Source organism: Phytophthora parasitica, assembly GCF_000247585.1.
Source record: "Phytophthora parasitica INRA-310 unplaced genomic scaffold supercont2.4, whole genome shotgun sequence".
Taxonomy (NCBI): domain Eukaryota; phylum Oomycota; class Peronosporomycetes; order Peronosporales; family Peronosporaceae; genus Phytophthora; species Phytophthora nicotianae.
Window position 1 is genome coordinate 97,758 of NW_008648990.1, and position 24,118 is coordinate 121,875.

At 47.2% G+C, this 24,118-nt stretch overlaps 11 protein-coding genes across 11 annotated transcripts in view; 9 read left to right on the forward strand and 2 right to left on the reverse strand.

Moving 5' to 3' along the window:
* PPTG_21184 (hypothetical protein) overlaps positions 1 to 557 on the forward strand; it is a gene marked incomplete at both ends in the record, with an annotated part of 3,102 nt that extends 2,545 nt beyond the window's left edge. The window contains 2 exons of the mRNA XM_008896437.1: positions 172 to 364; positions 422 to 557. Of these exons, the coding sequence (XP_008894685.1) occupies positions 172 to 364; positions 422 to 557 (329 nt within the window). The remainder of the gene's footprint in view (positions 1 to 171; positions 365 to 421) is intronic.
* A 562-nt stretch (positions 558 to 1,119) lies between these two features.
* PPTG_21185 (hypothetical protein) lies at positions 1,120 to 1,251 on the forward strand (the record flags this gene model as incomplete). The annotated part of the gene is made up of 1 exon (XM_008896438.1): positions 1,120 to 1,251. One exon carries the CDS (start codon positions 1,120 to 1,122, stop codon positions 1,249 to 1,251), a length of 132 nt encoding a protein of 43 aa, XP_008894686.1.
* Positions 1,252 to 4,015: 2,764 nt separating this feature from the next.
* Positions 4,016 to 4,306, forward strand: PPTG_21186 (hypothetical protein; the record flags this gene model as incomplete). The annotated part of the gene is made up of 2 exons (XM_008896439.1): positions 4,016 to 4,069; positions 4,133 to 4,306. The coding sequence occupies 2 exons, from the start codon at positions 4,016 to 4,018 to the stop codon at positions 4,304 to 4,306; spliced, it is 228 nt and encodes a 75-aa protein (XP_008894687.1).
* A 983-nt stretch (positions 4,307 to 5,289) lies between these two features.
* PPTG_03001 (hypothetical protein) lies at positions 5,290 to 6,160 on the reverse strand. Its single transcript, XM_008895669.1, has 2 exons — positions 5,549 to 6,160; positions 5,290 to 5,484 (listed from the first exon to the last, which is right to left on the reverse strand). Exons 1-2 carry the CDS (start codon positions 6,077 to 6,079, stop codon positions 5,401 to 5,403), a joined length of 615 nt encoding a protein of 204 aa, XP_008893917.1. The 5' UTR covers positions 6,080 to 6,160; the 3' UTR covers positions 5,290 to 5,400.
* A 373-nt stretch (positions 6,161 to 6,533) lies between these two features.
* Positions 6,534 to 8,046, forward strand: PPTG_03002 (hypothetical protein; the record flags this gene model as incomplete). The annotated part of the gene is made up of 2 exons (XM_008895670.1): positions 6,534 to 7,178; positions 7,252 to 8,046. The coding sequence occupies 2 exons, from the start codon at positions 6,534 to 6,536 to the stop codon at positions 8,044 to 8,046; spliced, it is 1,440 nt and encodes a 479-aa protein (XP_008893918.1).
* Positions 8,047 to 9,605: 1,559 nt separating this feature from the next.
* Positions 9,606 to 11,164, forward strand: PPTG_21187 (hypothetical protein; the record flags this gene model as incomplete). Its single annotated transcript, XM_008896440.1, has 2 exons — positions 9,606 to 10,214; positions 10,288 to 11,164. The coding sequence occupies 2 exons, from the start codon at positions 9,606 to 9,608 to the stop codon at positions 11,044 to 11,046; spliced, it is 1,368 nt and encodes a 455-aa protein (XP_008894688.1). The 3' UTR covers positions 11,047 to 11,164.
* A 231-nt stretch (positions 11,165 to 11,395) lies between these two features.
* PPTG_21188 (hypothetical protein) lies at positions 11,396 to 12,281 on the forward strand. Its single transcript, XM_008896441.1, has one exon. It carries the CDS (start codon positions 11,417 to 11,419, stop codon positions 12,089 to 12,091), a length of 675 nt encoding a protein of 224 aa, XP_008894689.1. The 5' UTR covers positions 11,396 to 11,416; the 3' UTR covers positions 12,092 to 12,281.
* A 250-nt stretch (positions 12,282 to 12,531) lies between these two features.
* On the forward strand, positions 12,532 to 14,406 carry PPTG_03006 (hypothetical protein). The gene is made up of 2 exons (XM_008895671.1): positions 12,532 to 13,369; positions 13,449 to 14,406. Exons 1-2 carry the CDS (start codon positions 12,653 to 12,655, stop codon positions 14,211 to 14,213), a joined length of 1,482 nt encoding a protein of 493 aa, XP_008893919.1. The 5' UTR covers positions 12,532 to 12,652; the 3' UTR covers positions 14,214 to 14,406.
* Positions 14,407 to 14,855: 449 nt separating this feature from the next.
* On the forward strand, positions 14,856 to 16,164 carry PPTG_03007 (hypothetical protein). Its single transcript, XM_008895672.1, has one exon. The coding sequence runs from the start codon at positions 14,952 to 14,954 to the stop codon at positions 16,017 to 16,019; it is 1,068 nt and encodes a 355-aa protein (XP_008893920.1). The 5' UTR covers positions 14,856 to 14,951; the 3' UTR covers positions 16,020 to 16,164.
* A 1,162-nt stretch (positions 16,165 to 17,326) lies between these two features.
* On the forward strand, positions 17,327 to 19,186 carry PPTG_03008 (hypothetical protein). Its single transcript, XM_008895673.1, has 2 exons — positions 17,327 to 18,193; positions 18,259 to 19,186. Exons 1-2 carry the CDS (start codon positions 17,537 to 17,539, stop codon positions 19,072 to 19,074), a joined length of 1,473 nt encoding a protein of 490 aa, XP_008893921.1. The 5' UTR covers positions 17,327 to 17,536; the 3' UTR covers positions 19,075 to 19,186.
* A 3,899-nt stretch (positions 19,187 to 23,085) lies between these two features.
* The window catches only part of PPTG_21189 (hypothetical protein), a gene marked incomplete at both ends in the record, with an annotated part of 1,541 nt that continues 508 nt past the window's right edge, over positions 23,086 to 24,118 (reverse strand). Inside the window, 2 exons of the mRNA XM_008896442.1 lie at positions 23,086 to 23,096; positions 23,781 to 23,806. Of these exons, the coding sequence (XP_008894690.1) occupies positions 23,086 to 23,096; positions 23,781 to 23,806 (37 nt within the window). The remainder of the gene's footprint in view (positions 23,097 to 23,780; positions 23,807 to 24,118) is intronic.

The window sequence follows — 24,118 nt, forward strand, 5'->3', positions numbered from 1 at the left end:
GTATGACCATACTTTCTTCTGTTAAGATACTTGCTTTTGTATTACATACAAATCCAGACACAGCGTCGGAAACGTCGGAAACGTCGGAAGTCGGATAAATTTTGGTATGGTGATCGGCAGAGATTTGATGAGTGCTTTAGGAATTACTCTTAATTACTATTAATTTCAAAGATAGCCAAGTGGAGTGGAATGGCAATGCGGTGGCAGTGAATACTGGAGCCATTGCTGCATCGGGCGTCGGAGACAAGCAACAGGCGGAGGATGAACTCCCGCACTTGGTGGAACCCAAAGAACTCAAAGAGATTAATGGCACATCTGTGAAACCGGTCGAGTTAATAGGGGACGCTGAGATTGATAAGAAAACGTACGAGCAGGTCGTTGAGCTGTTGACCTATTATGAGAGCCTATAATGGGCATGTAGGGAAAATGAAGATGTTCTACAAATCCTGGACCCGTACACGCCAATTCACACGCGACCGTACACAATTCCGAGGAGTGAGGAGGAGGGAGCACGTAAGGAGATTCATCAACTCCTTCAGTACGATGCCATCGAGTAGATATTTGATGGCGAGTGGGCGTCGCCCGCGTTTTCCTTCAAGAAGCCTGACGGAAGGCTTCGATTGCTCACGAACTTTCACTGGCTAAACAAGTTCGTGAGAAGTCTCCCTTATTGTGCGCCACTAATTTGCGTAGTGCTTTCTCGCCTCGGTGAAGCTAGGTATTTCTCAGCTTTGGATGCTAACATAGGCTATTATGTACGCCAGCTTGCGAAAGAAAGCAGGAAGTTTACACAACACTGCACGCCATTCAGTAAATTCCAGTATAAAAGACTTCCAATGGGAATATCTACGGCACCGGACGAATATCAGGCCTGTATGTCCAGAATATGTCGCGAGAACCCGGGGTGTTGCTTGCAAGGCAAGTTGATTAATGATAATGAAACGGAGACGAAGTAACCGACCTCTTTGTCCTCTCCTAGCCTCCTCTTATGTAGCCAGCGTTACCTCCTGAGCAACGCCGTAGATGCAGAGTCCACAGGCGCCCAGCTAGCGCCGTAAACAGGAATCCAGTTTGTTCGATGTAGCTTTTGTCGAGTCCGTGTCGGAGTTCAATGCCTTCATGCCGACGCGTGCAGCGTCGGCGTGTCTTCATCCAGTTACATCCACGGAGGTTGCGAGACGCAGCGCGTCACTACTCGTCGAGATCATTGCCATGATCAACCACAGCGACAGCAGCTTGACTCAATACTAGGAGATTCGGAGTTTGGCATCGTCTATTTGGACGACATTCCGATTTTCTCTAAGACGGCTCAAGACCATATTGAGCACCTACGCATAGTTCTGCAACGCCTGCGAGACTTCAACGTGACACTTAATGGGAACAAATGCTACATATTTTGCAGATCTGTTCAGTATTTGGGTTTCGCGTTGAGGCACCGGACCACAAGTGAAGAAGATCCGCGCTATTTTGCAGATCGCAGTGCCAAAGACTAAAACGCAGCTACGCCAATTCCTAGGAATGGTCAACTACTACCGTGAGATGATCCCGAGCAAGTCGCCCATGCTCAATCCACTCACTCGGATGGCGTCGTCGAAGGCCACATTGATGTGAACGTCTGTCGAAAATGAGGCTTTTGAGAGTATCAAGGCGGCGTTGGCTAACTCCGTGTTGCTATCGTTCCCTGACTTTATCAAACCTTTCGACATCGACGCTGATACTAGTGGGAAACAACTCGGTGGATTAATCCAATAAAAAGGAAAGCTACTAGCTTAAGTATAACGCCGGCACAGCAGAATTACACGACGATGGAACTGGAATTACTGTCGATAGTGGAAGAAGTATCGCTCAATGCTCCTAGGGTTTCCGAATGTGGTGCACCCAAACCACAAAAACTTGGTTTATCTCACAGAAAATTCGCTAAGCGTCAAGAGGTGGAAGCTTCTACTGTCCGAGTAGATGTGAGTACATTCGAGGCAAGTCTAATGTTGCAGCAGACGCATTGTCGCGACTGGGATATGAATCTATCACTGGCGGTGATAATGAGGTGTTTTCTGAAGCGCTAATAATTTCTCCTGTGGAGTGCGTTTTCGAAGGAGACTGCATCAAGCAACGTGAAGACGACCTCACGCAGAAATTAATCCAGTCTTGTCTGAGCGGCAGTGCAAATTCTGATTATCGCATTGAGAATACCTGAGGTGCACGATTATTGAGCTTCCAGAAGCGCGTTGATCCCCTCCGCGTTACGCGACGAGTTCGTGGAATGGCATCATTTAAACCTGGTTCATTGTGGGCCTAAACACCATTATCTCACGTTGAAGCCAGCCGGGGACAAAACGCAAAACCAACCAGCATTAATACCGGTCTTCATTTTATCTTCAGAGCCTCTCTGGAGGTGTAGAGTAGAGCAGGGGTGCGAAAGAAAAAGTCGACAATTTGTAATAGCACGTTTTCCCAATGATCTGTCTTAATTATCTTAAGAGGCCTCAGTCGCAAAAAGTGAAAATTTCGCGAACTATGGATGCGTAGCTTGGATATCTGTGATATACAGTATACGGTACAACAGTATATGCAGCGAACAGTTGCGTTTTCGCGCATAATTAGTCAACGCTGAGCTATTTTCGGATCTAACTGTGTCATTTTGAATGCAAATACTCAGATATTCACAATTATATCGTATTTTATGGATAAGACATTGACTTATTTATAAAACTTATATTTCGAATAGCCTGGTATAAACGCCAGTTTAGCTCCACTGTACACTGCAGACACTGGTTCATACTTCATCCAATAGCTACATATGCTTCTGTGGGTAGTTGGGAAGAGGTTGCAGGCTGTGGTGAGGGTGGAAATAGGCAGGCTTACTAAGGAGACGCCGGCTCGGTAACCAATTCCGGTGAAAGTCCTGGCCTGGAGCTTTATGTTATCGTCCGATCGTACTTGTCTTAACTTTGACCTGGTGATTTGCCACTGTGATCGAGATTTGTTGGGATAAAAAGGTGAAGTTCGAAATATTAGCATCTCCATTCTACAAAACGTATTTCTCAAGATAGTTATTACGAATTCGTGTTTAACTCTATTTTTCACGAAACAGTGCATCATACGCAAAGACAGAATTTTTGCTATTGTTATCTAATGGGGTTGGTAGTAACTGTTGATCCATAGTTGTTCCTCTTGATAGCATCAAAAATCAACTGGAGACATATTTCTCCCATGCATATTTTTGTATGGATATCATTAGATTGCGAATCTAAAGTTGCTAAGATTTCGTATGGCGCTCTGCTGTCAGGGAGTAAAAAATCCTGACTTGTAGTTCATCAAACACCGATTTGTGATGTACTCACAGTCGAGTATAATCAAAAGGCTGGCGGGTTTGAGAATCGTCACATTCACACATCTATCTGACCAATACATCGCGCCACCAAGGTTGATGTACCAATAATTCCTGGCAAACCGGACTCTTACTAAGCGGGCTGACCATTTCGTAATCCGCTACAAACTCCTGTAGCCTCTTGCAATACACTAGTGACATACAGTACTACTACGACACCGTCTCGGGCATTGGCACCCTAAGTCTCTTGTAGTCGTCGCATTCTCTGGATTTTACTGATTTGTCATCGCCACTGGATGCAACTACTTATGAAGACCAACTTGATCTCGACTTTCAAACGATACAAGACGTTGAGCTAGCGGATCTGCTTGCCGAGGCAAGCAACTGGATGGAAGAACGCATGGTCGACACAATAGCAGAAATCCCTTCACCCACGACAAGGCGTGGGCGTCGAGTAACGCCAAAGCAACAAATAATTGAGTTGCAACGGTCGGCTCACCAGCTCACTCTACACCTCCAAGAGCTGAAGGCAGCTCAGCCTTCGAAGGAGGCACACATTCATGGTTACAATCGTCTTTCTGGAGCATCAAACAGACGTGCGTGGCAACAAACCTCAACAGAGAATGTGCGAAAAGGAAAGAAGCTGAACAAAGCAATACTCATCTACGAGCGATACTTCAGGTTCAAATGAGCGAGACAAAAACTCTCAAACGATCGTTTCAACGATGGAGCACAATTGAGGTACGTAAAAGTTGTTTTACTAACGAGTTGCATACTAGACTCTCAGTTGCCTTTGGGTTGCAGATACTGGAGAACATACTAGGTGAAAAAGATGCGAAGATCTCATCGCCGGCCGTCACAACTAAGCCGAAAGACAATTCACAAGTATTTCAACGGATAACCAGGGGAGCAGGCGAGCTTTATGCTGACGTGGACAACCTCATTATCGAAAAGGGTTTCTCTGATGTCGTATCCTGACCAGAAGAAAAGTGTTGGCCGTACATTGGTTCGCGATGGCCTTTACCATGATATGGTGATTCAGCACATCTTACCGTTTGGCTTTCGTGACACTGAGAAGGCTGTATGGACTTGTCTGCAAGAGATTGGATTGGGTAGTGTCGAAGATGTGAAGGACTACTCGAAACACGTTGACTACCATCCACAGCACGAGGAAATGTCCGATAATACGTTTATTACGAACTTTTTTGTGTCAACCCCAGATCAAAAAGAAATCAGAGGTGTACAAGCCAGACAAGTTGTGCGCAAGTACATCGAGGAAACACTTACGGTGTTTATCTGCCAGACCCCATGTACTCCAAGGTTGGAGGGAATCGATAGTGCCGCTGGTCATCAAATTTCCAACATGTTGCGAGTAACCGTGGAGCATCAAACATTACAAGGAGAAGACGCGGCAGCTTCAGTACTTCGCTTACATTTCACTACGCCTTCGCGTGAGATATACTCCATGAATTCGAGTTTTCGGGCCCCGGGTCTCCATTTGACTATTACACATTTAGAAATCATCAGCTGTCGCTTACCCAACGCAGTCGAGAATTTCCTCGTCGACAACTCCGCTCGAGCTAGTTGTTAAATAACTCAGGCTTTGAGTTTCAGAGTAATGAGCAAAATTATATTAAGTTAGAGCATTATTTTTGACGACATGCACTCATTTAATTGTGAGAGAATTAAACGCAGTTGTCGACTATACACCTCCATTGGCGTCAGGAATGTGAGAACACAAGGCCTCTCGTACTGCAGCTCCAAACCAGATTGCCATGCAAAAGGTGCACTCATTAGTGGGTGGTGATGCAGAGCCCGTAGTTTCAGCTAAACGATACTATCTCTCGACAAGGGACTATCGGCTATTCATTTATGCCTCAATGTCAACAAATACCATAAAAGCCGCAGAGGATCGAATGCCAATTAAAGCAACGCCACTTCCGAGCTAAGGCTCCATATTATCAGGGTGCGTATTAAGAAAACATGTATTCAAAATGGCGCCTCAGAACTTTAAGATGTGTCAAAATCGCAGACTTTCACGCTAAATTGTTTCTGTGGAAAAGGTATCTGTACTAGCTATCGTACGCAGGATCTGTGCGATAGTCGTCATCCATGGAATTTCTTGGTCGCTTTTCGCTTATAAATCTCTTTATCCACTATAATACATGGTGGAATATTAGAATCACGACATACCAAAAGCATTATGCATAAATACGTTACCTCCATTCTCTTTCGTTGTTTGAGAATGCGCTTCAAGCCCTGGGACTCTTCTAGCACAACTTGGACCATCGCTCTAAGCTGGGCATTGTTTTTCTCTGCTTTCTGACGGCGCCCAAGCTGTTTGGCTGCAATTTTCTTCCAAAGCGATGCAGACGACGGTAGTGTAGGCGCCTTGCCCTGGCTCGAGTTATTTCCTCGCTGAGCTGCCTCGAGTACATCTAGCTGACTCGTCAGTTCTTTGACCATGTCTTTTAGCTCAATTATTTGGTTTTTTGTAGTAAGACGATTGCCTCGCTTAGCCTTTTGATTCGTATTTCCCGAATGTTCCTTGAGCTGATGGGAATTTCCTTGACATTGATCAGTGGTCGAGTTGATCCAGTTCCGACTGGACGTAGGCTGAGCTGTAGATATTCCTTTGAGAAACTCGTCGATGTCTGCTGTTTCCATTAGCAGTATTGCCGTTGGCGAGTCAAGGACCGGGTCTGCATTTTGTGTGTCATAAGTGAACTCGAGACCATGCAGGGGATGCATATCGAGTGGCAACGGTGCGTCAATGTTGCTGTTGATATTATCAAGCGGTGAGAAGATCGATGATATGTTGTTCGCTGTTCGCTGCATTTTGTCGAATGCGATGTCGACTGCGATGATCTTAGCGACGAAATTCCGTGGTACGCGCGACACTGACGTTACACGATAACCCGAGACCTGCAATTGGTTCGTCACGTTTGATCAGGCATGGCGAGTAGAAAGTGCAAACAGAGGTAGACTTCAGCTCAGTCCATTGTCCGTTGCTCGATCAGATATGTATGTACCAGCTTTATTATTGAATGCATCTACGGTGTATGAGTTTGTTCATCAAGCCCTGTAGCCTGATGTACTTCTGTGGATAGCCGGATTCGATTTTAGCATGAGAGTTGTTTCCTCACGCCATCTTTATCAACAAATAGCATATGTTAGATAGCAGCGATTCGTCACATTGACAACCATGGCTTTTGAAGTACCGCGCCGTTGGTTCATTCCGCAATTCCCAACGCCCATGGCTGATATCCCTACTGAAGGTCCTTCTCCATGCAGCGTGCCCCAAGCCACTCTACTTCGCCGCCATTCCCTTGAGTTCACCGATGTTGTCGTGCTACAGAATGTTGAGCCCCACTACGACCGACTTGACCTGAGTATTCAAACAACAAGCGACTTTGAGCTTGAGGGTCTGCTCGGAGAGGTAGACACTTGGATGGATGAGAACACAGTAGATATAATTGCCGGTGTTCCAACACAAGCAAAAAAAGAGTCGCAGCAACTTGAGTACGACGACTTGCAACCTAAGTCAACACGAGGGATACGAGTTACGCCAAAGCGCCAAATTCGAGAATTGCAGCAGTCAATCAACCAGCTCACTCTGCAATTGCAAGAGCTCAAAGCTTCTCAGCTATCGACGGAAGGAAACGATGGCAGCCGAAGCCAGTTGACCCGACCGTCAACTGTGCGTCTTTGGCAGCAGAGTACAGTCGCCGAGTGTGCAAAACGACAAAAAGCAGAACAAGAAAATGCGCAACTACGAGCGATTCTGCTGGTTCAACTGGAAGAAGCTAGATCTCTGAAGCGGTCACTGAAGCGGAGGACCAAAACCAAGGTACATAAGCTTCTTCACAAAGCAATTACTCATTCCGCTGAACAAACTAATCTCATCTACCTTTGACTTGCAGATGCTGGAGAACATGCTAGGGATAAAGCGCTCGAAAAAGATATCCTCTGCCGTCACAACTGAGCCAAACGACAATGCTAAAGTTTTCCAAAGGATGATTCGGGACTCAGACGAATTCTATGTTGGTGTAGACAGCCTCTTCACCGAAAAAGGCTTCTCTGAGTTGCGATACCCAGGGCAGAAGACAAATATCAACCGCAAATTGGTGGGCGATGGGATTTACCTCGAAATGATGATCCAGCATGTCTTGCCGTTTGGCTTTCGCGACACTGAGAAGGCCGTGTGGGTTTGCCTTAGTGACATGGGGTTGAGCACTCTTGTAGATGGAACAGACACAAGGAATCGCGTCCATTTCCACGCTCAGCACACAGAGAGCTCCCAGAATGCAGTGGCATGCAGTTTCTTCGCAGCTACACCGGACCAAAAAGGAGTCAGTGGTGTGCAGACCAGACAGGTTGTGCGCAAGTATATCGAGGAAAATCGCGCGGTATTTATCCACCAAAGCTTGGGCGAACCAAAGCTCGAGGGTAGCAACTCTTCTGTTGGTATTCAAATGCTCAACGTTTGGAGAATTACAGTGGAGCATCAAGCAAAACAGAATAATCGCGATGCAGCTTCTGTGCTTCGTCTACACTTCACTGCGTCTTCTCGTGATATGTGGTCCACCGGTGCGAATTTTTGGACGCCTGCTAGACTCAACATGACCATTGCATATTTTGAAAGCACAAACTCTCGCCTACCAGACGCTGTCGAGGACATCCTGGTTGACAAATCAGTGGGTAATACATCAACATAGGTATTTTTGAAAAGACATTTGTTTAAAAAAAATACATATTTGATCCTTTTTTTCATCGATGCAGGTAGCTCTTTAATGATCGAGTGCTCAGCGATTTTGCACTCTACACCGTAACAAAGCGCACCATTTGTACAATACTAGTATCATTTAAGGTGTAGAAGGGTCTGTAGGATTTTAAACCTGCTGATGAAGTTTTGTTGTGTGGGCATATATATAAATGATGCTTATTATCTTGGACCACTGCTACGAATTCTTGGACACCCGGGTTACGCGTATTTATTGAACCTTTGAAGCTGTTAAATCATCGATTCATGCTTACATCTTGTCGGTAACTCAGTTTGGGCCTCTTCACTTCGGTAACTTGTCGATACAGTATTGAAGGTTGCGGAGGCAACGGAGAGTCGCAAGCTGGAGAAGTTGCAGACGAAGGCGTAGTTTCCCGATGTCGAAGTGTTACAAAAGTTAGATTGAGTAGGAGAGCGCAGAACCCTCGACAGCTTAGGTCATTCTTACATTCGCTTCGTCAAAGCTAACCCGCCCCGCCACGCCCATCATATGACAAAGAAGGAAGTTCATTTGTCATTATTGGAAACGGTAATTATCAACAGACGATCAATTCAAAAGTGCCTCGATCTTGTCGCCTTATGCCTTCGTCCGCGTTTTACTGCGATATGAAGAACTTTACAGCTGGCTAGCCAACCCAACAAGCGTATGCGATGATACTACCGATAATACCGGTATACTACTGGTATAAGCCTCTGTGGTACTGTCGGCACATACCGGTTCAAATTTGCCGCCCAGAAGTTAGCGTCGGTTAAGATAGACTCGATAGATAAAAAAAAAACATTTATCAACTGCGCAGTAGCATTCAGTTGTTAATTGATACCAACGTACTTCACTTACTTGAATTCTCAAGTTTCCTAGATTAACCCAAACACACCTAGCTTCGTTATCGCGTTTCTGCTAATACTTCTTTTAGATCAAGACTCGTAGATCAAGGTGCAGACTTTCTCAGTCCTAGAAGAGCAGTGCAAGCAGAGGTGCGGCTGCGCAGTAAGCGCAGGAAATGCTCTGATGGCCATGTCGAAAAAGAGGATGGATAGAGCAATGGTTTGTGTTATAGCCCATTGAACTTATGTGAGTCTCCTAAGGCAGGTTATTACGTTGTATTTTATAGTGCTTGTAAGGTGGTCGCGATCACAGCCTCACTGTAAACCCGATGTAGGGAATACATACTGCTTCCCTTTCGAAAAGGAAAAATATAATGAATTACGGTAACACGACAAGCGCTATATTATCGTTGTCGTGCTACCCCATTATATATTTTTTTCGCTTCTATTGTATCTCAGCCTTCGCGAAGCACTAGTTGCAATGTGCTGACACCATACCGGTATTGACGAGGGAAGCAGATCACGTCAATAGCATCTTGATTGTCATATGGTAGAATCTGGAGATTATCTCCCTCAGCGATTGCGGGACATTGATGACGGGACAAAAACTTCCCAGTCAGGTCAATCTACTCGACACGATCAGTTTGTCATCGGTCACCTCACGTGACAATGGATAACACGTCGTTTTCAGCAACGGAAGCTTGCACCGCAAGCCCACTGCGCATCGAGATTGATATGGCGCCGCGGGAGTCACTCGAACTGGACTTTAGTGCTCTCGACGTGTATCTTCGGGAGTATAGTCCAAGGGGACTGCTTGACGGATTCAACCATCCCTTATCGTCCGATACAAGCTCAATTACTAGCGGCAACTACAGCAATTCGACCGCAGCTGATCAGAGCAGCAACGAAAGTGGATCTGATGTCGACATGATTGAGGACGAAGTGCTCCATATCTCAAGAAAGAGCAAGGGTGCCAAAGCTTATCGCAACAAACGGAAAGACGAGATTGCGTACCTGCGCGACGAAGTTCAAGGCTTACAGGCTGAACTGAAAGCGCTCCAGTTCCGATCGACTCGCACGAGAAACAAGAGAACTAGCGATTCGACAGCACTGGTATCTTCGCGAACACAGCAACTGTGGAAGCAAGTCGCACGTTCCCAGCTCGATCGACTCCACAGATCGGAGGCTGAAAACGCGACTTTGAGAGAAATGGTGGCAGTTCAAGTTCTCGAAGCCAAGAATTTGCGTCGCATTCTGAGGCGTCGAGCAAGGATTGAGGTGAGATGAAAATATTCCTTCATTAGTCATGTAGTCGGTTGTGTCTAACGCAATTTCTCGATGAATACTGAAGATGATGCAAGAGATGTTCGGTGCTAAAGGACTCAAAAGTCTGCAGAAAGATACCGCAAGTAATGACTCGCGTGTTTTCCAGACCTTGCTGCATGATGTCGACGAGATGTTCGTTGAGATCGACAATCTATTCGCTACGAAGGGTATGGATCAACTGCCATGCAGTGGCTTCTCCCGCGAGACGAACCTGGAGATTGCCAACGGGGTCTTCTATGAGATGCGTCAGAAGCGAGAGCTTCCGTTCGACATGCAATCTACGGCGAACGCTGTATGGGAATGTTTCCGTCTACTTGGGTTGGCCAACTTGCAAGGCGTTGGAAGCTCAAGTGCAGTTTTTAACGTCCACCCAAACATCATGGAAGAAGATGGAGACACGATACGGAGCAGCTTCTTCGCCGTGATTTCTGGTGTCGGTGATTTAGAAGGGACTTACAACGAAAAGGTAGTGCGTCGATACAAGGATTCTCATCGCTCAGTTTTCATTTGCCGGGTGGTATCAAAACCGAAGTTTAAACATGGCAATCGAGGAGCCCCGACAACTTCCAGTGCGCAGGTTGTTCTAGAAGAGTCAGCAGACGACGTCAACACGACCGTGATGAAGGTGTATTTCAGCGCTGAGAGAGAGACACCAGCCGCGAAAGACGACCCAGCGACCGTCTTGGCGTTCGCTGCGTGGGACGAGCTGGTGCCTCGAATTCCTGTTGACATTGAGACGATTCTGCTGGATAATATCTGCAGAGCTTCTGCAACCCCAGCATAATAACCCGCGGCATTCTCATTTACTGTCCACAACGAACAACTTGCCTTTGAAGCACACGCTAGTAATATCCATGATACTGTTGCTCGCTTCACATTAGGATACTAAAAGTGGCCAGGCAATGTAGATGTCGGGTATCAAATGGACAAACACCCACTTCAACGTGGCACCGCAACATTCAATCATTCCGTAATCCTACTTTATTCCATTTTACGAATGCTATATACCACGAAAAGAGATAAGTAGGGTAAATTAGCCCATTGAAACACATGCACCTAGTAATGCGCATCTTTTAATCGGATACTACCGCTTTGGCATCAGCAGTCGACGAAAAGTAAGTCAAAGCTGAAATAACCGTGGAGACATACAAGTCATGGACCAGATCTCCAAGTTACTTGACGATCAATCCGTTTCACTAGATGAAGTCCTCGCGTTTATCGACTCTAGAGACTTTGATCTGTCAATGACCGAAGAACAACATCGACAAGTTGATAGCATCTTCTTCGACGACTCGATTGCCATCGAAGATGATCTATTAGTATTGGCATCAGATCAAATCTCGGGCGATACCAAAGAGACCAGTCTCAGCACTACCCACCAACCCGAAGCTGGTATCAATGTGGCTCCATCACTCCACAAGGCTGGCAGTAGTGACTGTCATTCTGGGTCATTGGTTCGTGCTGCTGTACCCACTGCTCCCTACGAGGAGCGCGGACGTGTTCGAGACCGCGTCATCCGGTTAAGAGCATTAGTCAAGCAGCTTGAACAGCAGCTCGAAGATCTCAATAGAAGGAAGGCTCAAGCGGCTAATGGCATGTCAAGAGAGGACAACAACGCACAAAGCGATGGTTACAAACAGAGCATTGACAACGTTGGAGGGACAGCATCTACTGCTCATTCTCACGACGATGTCGTGACTTGGCATGGGATTGCTATTCGGCAATATGCAGCGAGACGAGGGGCGGAAATGGAAAACTCGAGCTTGCGACAGCGACTGGAGGAGCAACTTGGACTGGCTAAGCGACTGAAAAATCTAATACGAGGTTAGCTATGAGCAAGTCTGCTGCGGACATGTGAATATGTACGCTCAGTCTTACAGGCATGCTGTAGAATAGGCGGAAGAATTCATTCTCTGAACAATTTACGAGTTTGAATACTGGACACATCACTTGAGCAGAGTAATCCATGAACGTTCGCACAGTATCGTGTCGCTGCACTCGTTGTGGCGTTGAAAGCAGCCTGTTTTCGACAGCGTGTCCTGTGAAAATCCATTCCAGCAAGGCTCTGCATCTTGAATGTGCAGCAAACCTAAAGGCGCCTGACCATTACCATAGTGACTTTATGCTTAGCACCCCAACACGGGGAACATATTTATAGTTCTCTCGAGGGTATTGATAACTAATCTTACAACCAACATTTCAATATATTAATACGGTGAGCGTGACTAAACAGTTAACGGCTGCCATTCCCTCGAGTTCTCGTCCTCATACCGCTTCCGTCAGCCTGACACATCGTCCAGGATTAAGAGGTTTGTGGTGGGATAGATCAACATGTGTGTAGAAAAATCCACCAGGACGCCATTCCTCGATCTGGCCAAGAGCTGCTGTAAATGACTTCCTCTCTCGGACTTCAGAACTTGGGTGCCACGGCAATCGAAGAAGACATGATCGGCGCGGACTTTGACCTCGAGTTTGCTAGTGACCTGGCTGGACTGTACGATCTCGACGAAGCTTTGGTGGTCAGGACGACTCTGAATCAACAGCATCACCCAGTGATTCCCAGGACATATACAAACACCCCGAAGTCAACGCACTCTACTTCGGTCCTGCCGTCCAACGAGGAGAATGAGATGGAGGAGGGCTTCCAAGCTGCTCTCGAGTTCCTTAACGAGTCCGAGTTCTTGGCGGACAATAGGCCTACCGCTGCGTCACCTATCGAGAACTATGACGCCTCCAGCACGTCAGCTTCGGACCCTGAAGACACTCATACTCATAATGCAGAGGACACTGCCAAGACGAAATCCAAGAGAAGACAGCGCATATCAGCCAAACAACAGATTGTTAGCCTACGTGGGACAGTTGAAGAGCTCACGTCGAAGCTACAATCGCTCGAGTCGGGAGCTCTGAAAGCAAAGGCCAAACAGGAGTCTGATCAGAATAGTGGAACGCCAGGAAGAGGACCACTATGGCAGCAGATTGCGGCGCGACAACTTGAGCGTCGGCAGGAAGCTGAAAGGGATAACGAGAAGTTACGGGCAATGCTGGAGTTGCAGGTCCAAGAGGCTAAGAATCTTAAGCGTCTTCTTAAACGACGCACCAGGATCGAGGTAGGCACTCGTGGCTGGAATATCGTCTTACTCTCCGTCACTAACTCTTTATTGTTTTCGTTCCTTTTATTTTGTTTAGATGATGGAGGAAATGCTCGGTGTAAAGCGATACAAGACAGTTACTAACGATTCAAGTGATGAATGCGTCGACATCTTACAGAAAATGCTCCAAAGTACCGATGGAATTTACGTTGGTGCTGACCATGTCTTCGAAACGAAAGGCATGGATCACGTGGAATCCCCTGGAAAGACACGGACAACTAACCGCCACGCTATCAACGACGTCTTCTTGGAGATTCTGGAGAAGCAGTTGGTCCCATTTGGTCGAAAGATGACGGAAAAGGCGGTATGGTCGGCACTGGGACAAATTGGAGTTCAGCCTCTGCAATGCGTCAAAGATGTCAACGCAAAAGTTGACTTTTACGCCCAAAACTCGCAGAAGACGGATGATACCATGATGGTCAGTTATGTTGCGGCAATGTCTGGCTTACAGAGCTCAGACGTGCTTACGTTTCGCATGCGGAAAGTGATGCGGAAATATTTCGATGGGAATCGGACAGTATTCATTTGTCTGATGGAGTCTCAGCCTCTGCATTGTGGCCAGCCAAAAGGAATTAAACTACATTGTACTATTCGCGTGATGGTGGAGAAAGACGTCGAAGAGGATACTACTTTGATCAAAAGCCACTACAGTGTGTCTCGCCATACGCCACAGAACGAGGTCGGGAATGTAGATATGGCGATTGCTGTCTGGGATGAGAATTTCTCTCGCGTCTCTGGTGAAGTCGAGAGCTTTTTGCTGGATGAAACCACATTGCGCGAGACAAATCTCAGCAGGCAGTAGAATGAACATAAATATATCTACCCACGAGAGCATTATCAGTATTTTACCATTCCAACATGTACAAATCTGGAGTCGGAGTACTCTCGTATTGCCGAATCCTAGTCGTTTGAATTCCAGCGTGACTGACATGTTAAGACACCACACTTCATATTACCAATGTTAAATATTATGAATCTAGTTGCATGATGCCCACTTTGAGCTCTTTGTTTACAAATTCCGCATCACAAACCCACTTTTTTTTCTTCTTCTTTTGGTAGAATGGGTAATAATAGCTACCTTGATATTCAAACCAAAAACCCGCTACTCATACTAACCGTTGATATGGGTTTCTGTACATTGCTTACTTTATTAAATGTATAGCTGACCATAAGTGGACATTATTTAGAAGTAGCATATATTCATTGTACCAGCAAAGCTTGAATCATGCTGTGTTCTACTTTCGCTTTCGTTGGATTGACTACTTCGTCATCAGTGATCACTAAACTCCGTCAATCAAATATCTCAAAATCGAGTACCTTTGTAGCGTACATCGATTCGATTGTTTGGATGAACAGCAGTACCGTAGTGTGTTCCTCTACCCCGTCGTTTAGATGAACTAAGCATGCATAAAAAGTGGTCATTCCACTGCCCATTCCAGCTTCCACTCACACGTCTAGTAAATTACAGTAGACTTCCTTCTCTCCATTATGCATTGTCTATAAACAAAACGACATTCCCAATTTCACGCGTTAACGAAGCATGTCGTTCAGCTCTGAGTATCCACCGGCAATCGGATCGCTAAGCGATAATATCATTGGCAAGGTGATGCAACGCGTCTTACCACCCCATCGCTACTCTACTAGTTGCAATCCAAACCAAGCGAATAAGGCAGAGCAGACAGCACAGAACCGCGATATCTCCAGAGTATGCTCAAGATTCACGCTTTCATCAAATACGCAGACTACGGCAGCGTCCACATCACTTTGTTCAGACAAAATTGTCCCGCGATTCGAAATCTTGCTACCAAACCGAGAACGTCCCGCTGTTATACCCATAACGCACCATACTGATGACAGACGTCGAGGTTACGTCTCTCCAGACGAAGTCGATGAGAATGAGGCAGCCATCGAGTCTCGTCGAAAGCGAATTCGGTTGACTCAAGCACGATATCGACAAAAGCTGCTCGACAAGCCGAAGCGACTTGAACTGGCCATCCAGCAGCTTAAAGAACAAACACAGCATCTCGAATATGAGCGCAACCAGATCGTGGGCGGATTATCGTCCCAAAAAACCGTTTGGATTGCGGCAGTGGAGTACCTTCGCATCTTTCAGCGCGGCTGCAAAGCGCCACTAGGAACCAACGTCGTTGACATGGACATCTTGAAGGCACTGGTCGCATCTAATGTAGCCTTTAGCGGCGGCATTGGACTGGATGTGCTGATACAGCATTGGCGTGTCTTGACGCAATACTTCCCAGACATTTCGATCCAACTCAAAAGCCTACACCAGATTACGGACGAGTCGGTAGTAGCAGCCACAACAACCACGATCACCATGTCGGATGCGTCGATGAAAAGCGCATTCCCCCATCTATTGAATGGAACGACCGCAAGTCGAATCGTTACCAAACTGCAAGGCCAGCGGCTGGAGTTGCAAGGATCAGTACGCTTGTACTGGGACAACGCGATTAGTCGAGTCGTGAGTATTCAGGCTCAGGCAGACATGATGACACCACTCATGCAGTTACTGGAAAACGTGGACGATGTCTCATTAGTTTTCGCCCACGCTCTCATTACTCCCGAGTGCAACCTGGAACTAGGGAATTGAACTTGTCTATTTAAATGCGAAAGATTTCAGCTGTGCACTCTAGGAAGTTACGGCAGTATCTATCCTGATTGAAATGTCTAATCCCCGAATCGGAGGATGCATCGAAACTTACGATACTGAAGGGTTAAACTTGCTTTTACAATACCAAACCAGTGTACTGGCATCCAGCATGCCGTATGCTTCAACTAATTGAACGAGATGGAGTGTGTTACACTAAAGTGGAATACAGTATTAATGTCTACAAACTACACTGAAATCCGAAGATGGACTAACAGAATATGCATCTGTTCGATATGTACAACGGGCGCGTTCTTGGAGCGAGAAATCAAGGTTGTACTTTCCTGGTACCTGTAGTGCTCATTACGTTAACGGTCTTTCTTAAGCCTACAAACCAACCGACATTGTGAGTATAAAGTCAAAACAATCGTATAACCTCTGACGGCAAACGGTCATCTCTCGATCGAGAGTTTAAGTTATATGGAGTGAAGTTTGCCTGGACGAAAAGACGAAGATGCACGCGTTGAGCGAAACTGCTGACGGCGACGAAGTTCTTGAAGCTTCTTGTCGATATCAGTCAATGGAAAATATGTATGACTGATAGTCATACAAATGCGTGACAAAATATGACATCTCACACGTATTACGGGCATATACTTATGAGTGGCTTGCAGTAACAGTGACTCTCCCGATACAGTAGCCCGATTCGGCAATACAACAACACTGTACACCAACAAACTGCGCTTGTCAGACTGACGATAGACCTACCTGGAGGGTGGAATGATGTTAAGTGATGCATTTATTATACTAATACAAAGTCAAGTACATGCACTCTTCGTGTCGAGCTTCGTTTAAGGCAAAGGGATGGTAAAAGGCTATGATGGTTGCCATGCTCACTGCAGCGACGGTAAGAAGACCCCTATGTAATACTGACAGCTGCACCGACATTTTAAAAGAGAGGGTGCGGGTGGAATCCTGGGATGGAGAAAATGCTTGGATTACATTATGTGCGAAAAGAAACAGGAATGTCCGCACGTACAATATACTGAAGTGGGTTAGGACTCTAAGAACTGCAAGAACTGCGTCTTCAATGCCTGGTCTACTCACAGCCTGTCAGATGCGTGCTTGAAACGTCTATCCCAGTTGGGATAGATGAGATGCTGGTGACAGATGCGTTTTGTTATAATCAAAAGAGTCATTTTCAAGTTAGTTCACATGTTATTTAAATTTTGGCAGATGGAAGGGAATTTTTGGGTCCTCCCATCTGGAGCCAGTTATTGTACCATCACGAGTGAGCCTTGATTTGAATCTGTTGGTATTGACTTAAAACCGCAACCTGTGACACTGTGGCTTGCGTCGTCGGTGACATTCGATTTGGTACGACCTGATCACGTCCACGCCTGCAAACCGCCAGCTGATCCCTGCTCACCCGACGACCACACGATTCGAGGCCTTTGTCATCATCAGTCAGTCCTCAACTCTCCCTCCACCACTCGAGACCTCTCGGTATCACCTAGATCATGAACACTTCGTACGCCCCCTCTCTCCGTCGAACCCACTCCCTCGAGTTTCAAAACAGTCAACAAGCTGAGCTTGACTCCTTCGAGGATCACCTCGACGCCGACATTCATGCAGCTGCCCAAATGGTCGAGTACTTCGACGTCGATAAGCTGTTGAATGAAGTCAGTACCCCCGTTTCGAGTGCACCGAGGCGAGAAAACTTGACAGAGTATCCATTACTAACTGGTTATTCCAGCGTCGAGTTAACAGAGGCCGTGAGTGATCGATACATCTCCGAAGCGTCCGATGACTCGGCCAGTAGTGAGGTGACAGATTCTGCTCGCATCGTTAATATGGCGTCAGCTGAGGCGACGAAGACTCAACGAATGTCCCGCAAAGATGAGATTATCGAACTGCGCGAGTCAGTGGAGGTGTTAACAGACCAACTGGAAGCACTGAAGGCAGCCCCGTTCCAAGAAGCACAACCACCAAACCAATCCAATGTGGATGTTACATCACGACCCAAAACATCGCTATGCAAGTACGCAGCGATCCGACAGCTAGGAAGACGACGAAAAGCTGAAGAAGACAACGTCATGTTGCGAGAGATGTTGGAGATGCAAGTGCACGAAGCTAAGTGCTTGCAGCGCATCCTCAAACGCCGAACAAAAATCCAGGTAGGATTGAGTGCGAGTACTTGTTGTTACTCGATAGAGTGACCTAATGTTGTATTGCTTGTTAGATGATGGAAGATATGCTCGGCATGAAGCGCCGTAAGACCGCCCGTATCGCCTCGGCTCCGAAGGACAATCAGCATATTTTCATGAAGATGTTGCAAGAGACTGATGAAACCTACGCACGCGTGGACAGCCACTTCGCTGAGAAGGGAGTCACCGATCTCCCTTGTCCAGGGTCGAAGCGCAAAGTCAACCGCAGTGCGATGAACGGCGTCGTCTTTGAGATGATGACAAGAAACCTACTACCATTTAGCCTTCAGAGCACGGCAAGAACAGCTCGTGTGGTTCTCAACGACCTGGGAACTAGTGGGCTGAAAAGAATTGAGGACGTTGACGAACAGATCGACTTCCACGCTCAGGAATCGGAAGAATCGCGCGATACACTCGTCGCGAGTTATTTCTCTGCGACTCCTGGACATCCACTGGCAACTGGAGCTCAAGTACAGAAGGTAATGCGGATGTATATTGAAGAAGACTGCGCGGTCTTCGTCTGGAAGATGGTCGCAGAACCCAAACTTCGAGGTAGCAACGCTCCCATCGGCTATGTGCTTCAGTCGACTCTGCAAGTGGTCATGCGTCCTGGAGAAACTCCAACACTCAGCGGAGATGAGTCGACGCAGCTCTTGATTCACTTCAGCGCATCTCGTCACGAGACTGGCTTCCCTATCAATGCTGAATTCCGAGAACCAGAACACATGGACAGTGGTATTGCCCTGTGGGAGAAACTCGTCGCGCACATTCCTCATGGGATTGAGAGCGGGCTGATCGATGATAAGTGTGCTACCAGCCACGAGAACGAAGTGCCATCACTAAATACGTAAGCTCAATAATACACGAAGTTGATATGGATTGTTCGTAAACATTGCATCTGACTTTTCTTATACAATTATAATAAGTATTATGTGATGACGCTACAAATCCGTGGCTTCTTTGTAAGACGTTCTTCACATTCCGCTTCACGCTTTCGTTTTTTTTTTTTTTTTTATCAGAACCTTATTTTCTCTACGTCTTGGGACTACTCTGATCCTCCACTAGGCATCGGTAAGTGAAATTCATGTAACCTCGTCCGAGTGGCTGTGCTAGTCCTTGAACTAGTGTTCACATCAGGATGCGTTGTGGTCGCTACTGTCTTTATTATTTCGCTATTTTCGAAAGGCTACACACAAAGTGCTGTTTCTAATAGGCCCGAAGGTTTAAATTCTAATCAAGCGATTGATGCATTCACTACCTTCAGCATCAATGCCTGGCACTTTTAATTGTTCCTAAAAATTTCGTTTCTACCCAAAAATATAACAGGCTCAGACCGTTACCGACGTACACTAGCGATCTGGGAAGGTGTATTGTGTTTTGAACTCTGAAAGATATCTACCGAGACGACCTCGACACTTGAGGCCGTCACAACCAGTGGATACGCGCACAGCTCTGATTGGTCAGCGCGATGGCACGGTGGCGACATTGTGAGCAGGCCCCGGGAAAAAATAATATCCGCGCAGTAATGACTTTATTGTTATCGGTCAATTATTTATTACGGGTTTTCATTTATTTCAGTGCAATTTACCATTGCTCCAATAATAGGTAATACAATATGTTAAAGGTCGAATTCACTGGCGACGAGGCTAACACTGCTTGCAGCCAACGATTTCTTGGAGCTATGCTGCTCACAGCTCCTAGATGAAAGCACTTTCAAATACTCAAGATGGTTAACACCAAGGACATTTGCGCGTTCTTCTACGACGACCTCGGCTCGGGCTGCTACGCGTGCAGGGAGTGCGGTACTGCAAGGAAGCAGCAGGTTGGCAGTGGCTACTCCAATCTAATGTCACACATCACCACCAAGCACCCCCAGTACGAGGAGATGTACTCGGCGGCGACAAACAGCGGCACCCTCCAGAGCTTTGGCGTCGTTTCCCAGGAGACAAACCACCGCTTCCAGTGGTTGCGGTGGGTTGTCGAGCGTAATCTGCCCATCTCCGAGGTCGACAACGACGTCACGCGCTCGATGAGCAAGTGGCCACCCATCTCCTCCAAGGCGTTGAAGGCGTGCATGCATACAGTGGCCAAAAACGTGGGCGTCGTCATCGACCAGGAACTGGGTGTCTCGTTCAGCCTGATGTTCGATAGATGGTCTCACGGCTCTATGCACTACATTGGGCTCTACGGTGTCTACGACGTCATGGGGGCTCGGCGTAAGCGCCTGCTCTCGCTGTCACCTTTGGGAGAAGGAGGCCAAAGCGCTGAAGCGCACGTCGAGATGATCCGAACGGTGCTCGACGTTTACAACAAAACCACCGCCATGGTGACTTTTATCGTCGGAAACAACTGCAACACCAACCAGAAGATTGCCACTCTCCTTGGCGTTCCTCTGGTTGGGTGTGCCAGCCATAGGTTTAATTTGGCCGTCAACCGCTTCCTCGCCAAGTACGAGCCTGAGCTAGCCTCGCTCAACAACCTCATGATCCAGCTACACCACTGCAACAATGCTGCCGCACTCGCCAAGTTCACGGACCTAAAACCTGCCAAACGGAATGTCACCCGTTGGTCGTCAACCTATGCGATGGTGGCACGTTACATCCGTATACGGTATGCTATTCGACAGGTCGATGGTGTCGACGAGTTGGTTCCATGTGCCGCGACCCACAAAAAGCTGGTTGCGCTCCATGCAGAGCTCGAGAAGTTGGACACCGTCTGCACGGCGCTACAGCACGAGCGCACCACGGTCGCCGATGTGCGTCTACTTTTCGACAGTGTGGTGGCGGACTATCCGGTCATGGGTGAGTACCTCCGCCCCAACGCCAAGATCGTCCACTCCCCTCTTTTCGAGTCCGCTCTGGTCAAGATCGGCAACGGTGACACCCTGTCGACCGCAGAGGCGCGCGCTGTCAAGTGCTTCCAGGCGGCCAGCGACTGCGAGGACAAAGGAGAAGGGGGTAACGGTGGCCAAGCGGCCGCCAAGAAGAAGAAGAAGCCGCGGTGCGACTACGCTGTCGCCATCTTGCGCGACGGCAAGAAGCAACGTGTGTCAGCGCGCAGCAGCGTCCGCTACAGGGCGCTGGCGAAGCTGGTGCCGCCCACGTCGAATACGGTCGAGCGGCTGTTCTCGTCGTGCAAGCTTATCATGACCCCGCACCGCAGCTGTATGCTGCCCGCGAACTTCGAGACGATCGCCTTTTTGCGCGTTAACCGGGAGATGTGGAACGCTGCGTCGCTCATCGAGCAAGGTGAGTAGATGGTGCTAGAACACACAGCCGCGACTGCAATATACTAATATTGTCCCAGTCATTTATTATTGTTGTTGTTTGCTATTGCAGTTATTACTACTGCTGTTCATTTCCTCCAGTTCCGTAGTTTACTGTATTTTCCGAGGCCTGATTGTGAGACAGTAGCCTGTCAGAAAAAAATGACAAGGTATAGTATATAGTAAGGAAAACCGCGCTTTCAGCTCTGGATTTTGTAGTTTTACAAGGGGAAAAGGCGCAGTGGATGAAAAAGAGCAGTGGCGAGAAGGCGGTGGGCTGATGCTGCAATGAAAATTATTGAGGTTACGTTGCCGTAGAAATGCAAATGACAGGGCTGGTCGCTATACCGTATCTTTGCGAAGGGAAACAACCCAAACTGTTGCAAACCATGGTCCCCGCACCAGTAGTGATGCCGAGCGGAGATCAGGTTTAGCATGTTCTGCGTTTGCAAAAGTTCCTGAGGGCAGCTTTGATCCCTGCAAACGACTATGGCTCAGCTCGATTCCAAAATGACACGGAGGCAGATTCGAGCAGAGTCGAGAGAGAACAATATGATAAGTGTATTGATAATAATCTCAGGTTACCAACCTGTGCCTGCCAGGTTTTCCAAACGCGTACGGTATGGCGATAGCTGGTTGGTAGCTAACCCCGATGGGATAACCTATGGAGGTTACAAGACGGTTGCGAATAATTAATATGTATGGGGTGGCATATATCTGTAACAGGGTGATAGTCACGCCACTCTGCCAGACAGCTGACGACAGATCAACGGACATGAACGACGAAGAAATTAAGAACCGCAACGACTGGTGGCTCGACTGCGAAGAGTCGCACACGAAAGATCGCACGGAACGAGCGGTCGAGAGCGGCCGACAAAAGATCCAAGCGGCTGGTGAGTGAGGCGGCAAAAGGGCCAAAATCACTTCGAAATCTGCTGCCAATGCGACGGACGCTAAGGGGAATTCGAAATCTGCTGACGACGACGGACGAGAACGGTGCTTCCGCGTGATGAGCGGAGTGGACGAACGAGAACTGGGCTTGCGCGCATCGAGCAAAAGTTCACGAACGATAGACGAATGAACTGGTCTCTGGTGGTGCGACAGCATTGCTGGATGACTACGAGGAACTGCGGACGGCGGTGACCAAAATGTGTAGCGGCTGAGAACGGACGACGAGTGGACGGCCAGGAGAACGCCCCGAGTCTGGCTGAGTGTGTGGCACTGTCAACGGACAGGCACCCGCATTCAGGCGGGCTACACCGAAAACTTGGACGGACGAAGGAGGCAAACGTACACGGGGGAAGTAGTCGTAAGTAGTTTTGTATTGATTGTTAGTTTGAACGTAAATAAAATAGGCTGTGCAGCCAGTCGGTTTCACACCGGTGTGGGAGACAGAGTTGTCGACCGACTGCCATCCGGGTCTTAAATGTCATCAGCACTGGACGAACTTAACTCTGTGAGTGGAGTTAGCAAACTCGCTACATATCAGGTAAAAATTGTAACAGGGTACAAACCCCAAGTGTACCCAAGTTACATGCAGAGTGACCAGTCACTCTTGTAATACCTGGTACATGGTACCAGGGGCTCTAGGAGCCAATCATTGCATACCTACATAGCTTCATTATAGTTAACTTATAGTTTGTATTAGAAACTGAGTTAAGTTTACCTATAAATAAAAATCAGTCTTAATCGTACCCTCAAGTGAGTACTTCGTCCCTCCAGACCAGGTACACATGAACGGTCGTTCACTTAGAGTTTGTATGCTCTAGCCTACTTCCTCAGCGCAAGGTGCTGTGTGACCCCGTCACAAACATGTACTTGAGTAAATTATGGGTACCATGTCTGATAAAGAGTGAAATGACACGTTTTGAAGGTTAAGAAGAGAAAACCCAACACATTGGGTTCGAAATCCAACCTACAGTAGCTCCTATGGTAACAGGTGTATCGAGTGCTCAAGCATATTTAAGTTTTGGGTTGACAGCGTTCGCTTGGCTCAGAGTATAATAGCCACCAATAACGCTGGATATAAAATCTATAGTATCCAGGCCTGGAACACATTTACAGACAACCGGTATCGCAAATACCGATACACTTCATAGAGCGCTAGAATATGGTTCCCGGTGGCCATTACCCTCCTCTTGGTGGTTAGTTCTTTGAAAACTATATTATCACTTATCAACGATTGTTAAGTATGGAAAGCTGAAGGATGGACAAAAGAAGTCCGGCATTGAATTATGCTGCTCGCAGCATTGTTTGGTTGATAGACGGGTTCTGGGTGTGGTAGCCATATACCCAGCACGTGGTGTGCGAAGCGGGGCCTACAGCGCGGGTGGAAGAGTGGCTGACGGTGTTAGTGGCGTAGGTGTTGAATGTAGAGAAGTGAGAGCGAATCTGGTTGACAATACCAACCACGCATCTTGACAGATATCTCCGTTTTCAAACTTGGCTAGCCATGGGTCTATGAACGCACTGAACTCGTGCAAACAGCCACTATTTCATGATCGTATCGCAGCATTCGAATTGCTCTATTGAAACCTCGCCAGCGCTCAAACCAGACAAGCGATCAGGTTATACCATCGAACTGGTACACTCTGGATTGTGATAACTCCAGTTTGTAATAATTTGCCCCC

What these genes read in the sequence shown, in the direction of transcription:
- PPTG_03001 (XM_008895669.1), bottom strand. Translation starts at nt 6,079, where the DNA reads ATGCATCCCCTGCATGGTCTCGAGTTCACTTATGACACACAAAATGCA. An exon ending in AACAACGAAAGAGAATGGAG is followed by an intron (nt 5,485 to 5,548) that starts GTAACGTATTTA and finishes CATGTATTATAG; the next exon opens with TGGATAAAGAGATTTATAAG.
- PPTG_21188 (XM_008896441.1), top strand. Translation starts at nt 11,417, where the DNA reads ATGGACCAGATCTCCAAGTTACTTGACGATCAATCCGTTTCACTAGAT.
- PPTG_03006 (XM_008895671.1), top strand. Translation starts at nt 12,653, where the DNA reads ATGACTTCCTCTCTCGGACTTCAGAACTTGGGTGCCACGGCAATCGAA. An exon ending in AACGACGCACCAGGATCGAG is followed by an intron (nt 13,370 to 13,448) that starts GTAGGCACTCGT and finishes TATTTTGTTTAG; the next exon opens with ATGATGGAGGAAATGCTCGG.
- PPTG_03007 (XM_008895672.1), top strand. Translation starts at nt 14,952, where the DNA reads ATGTCGTTCAGCTCTGAGTATCCACCGGCAATCGGATCGCTAAGCGAT.
- PPTG_03008 (XM_008895673.1), top strand. Translation starts at nt 17,537, where the DNA reads ATGAACACTTCGTACGCCCCCTCTCTCCGTCGAACCCACTCCCTCGAG. An exon ending in AACGCCGAACAAAAATCCAG is followed by an intron (nt 18,194 to 18,258) that starts GTAGGATTGAGT and finishes ATTGCTTGTTAG; the next exon opens with ATGATGGAAGATATGCTCGG.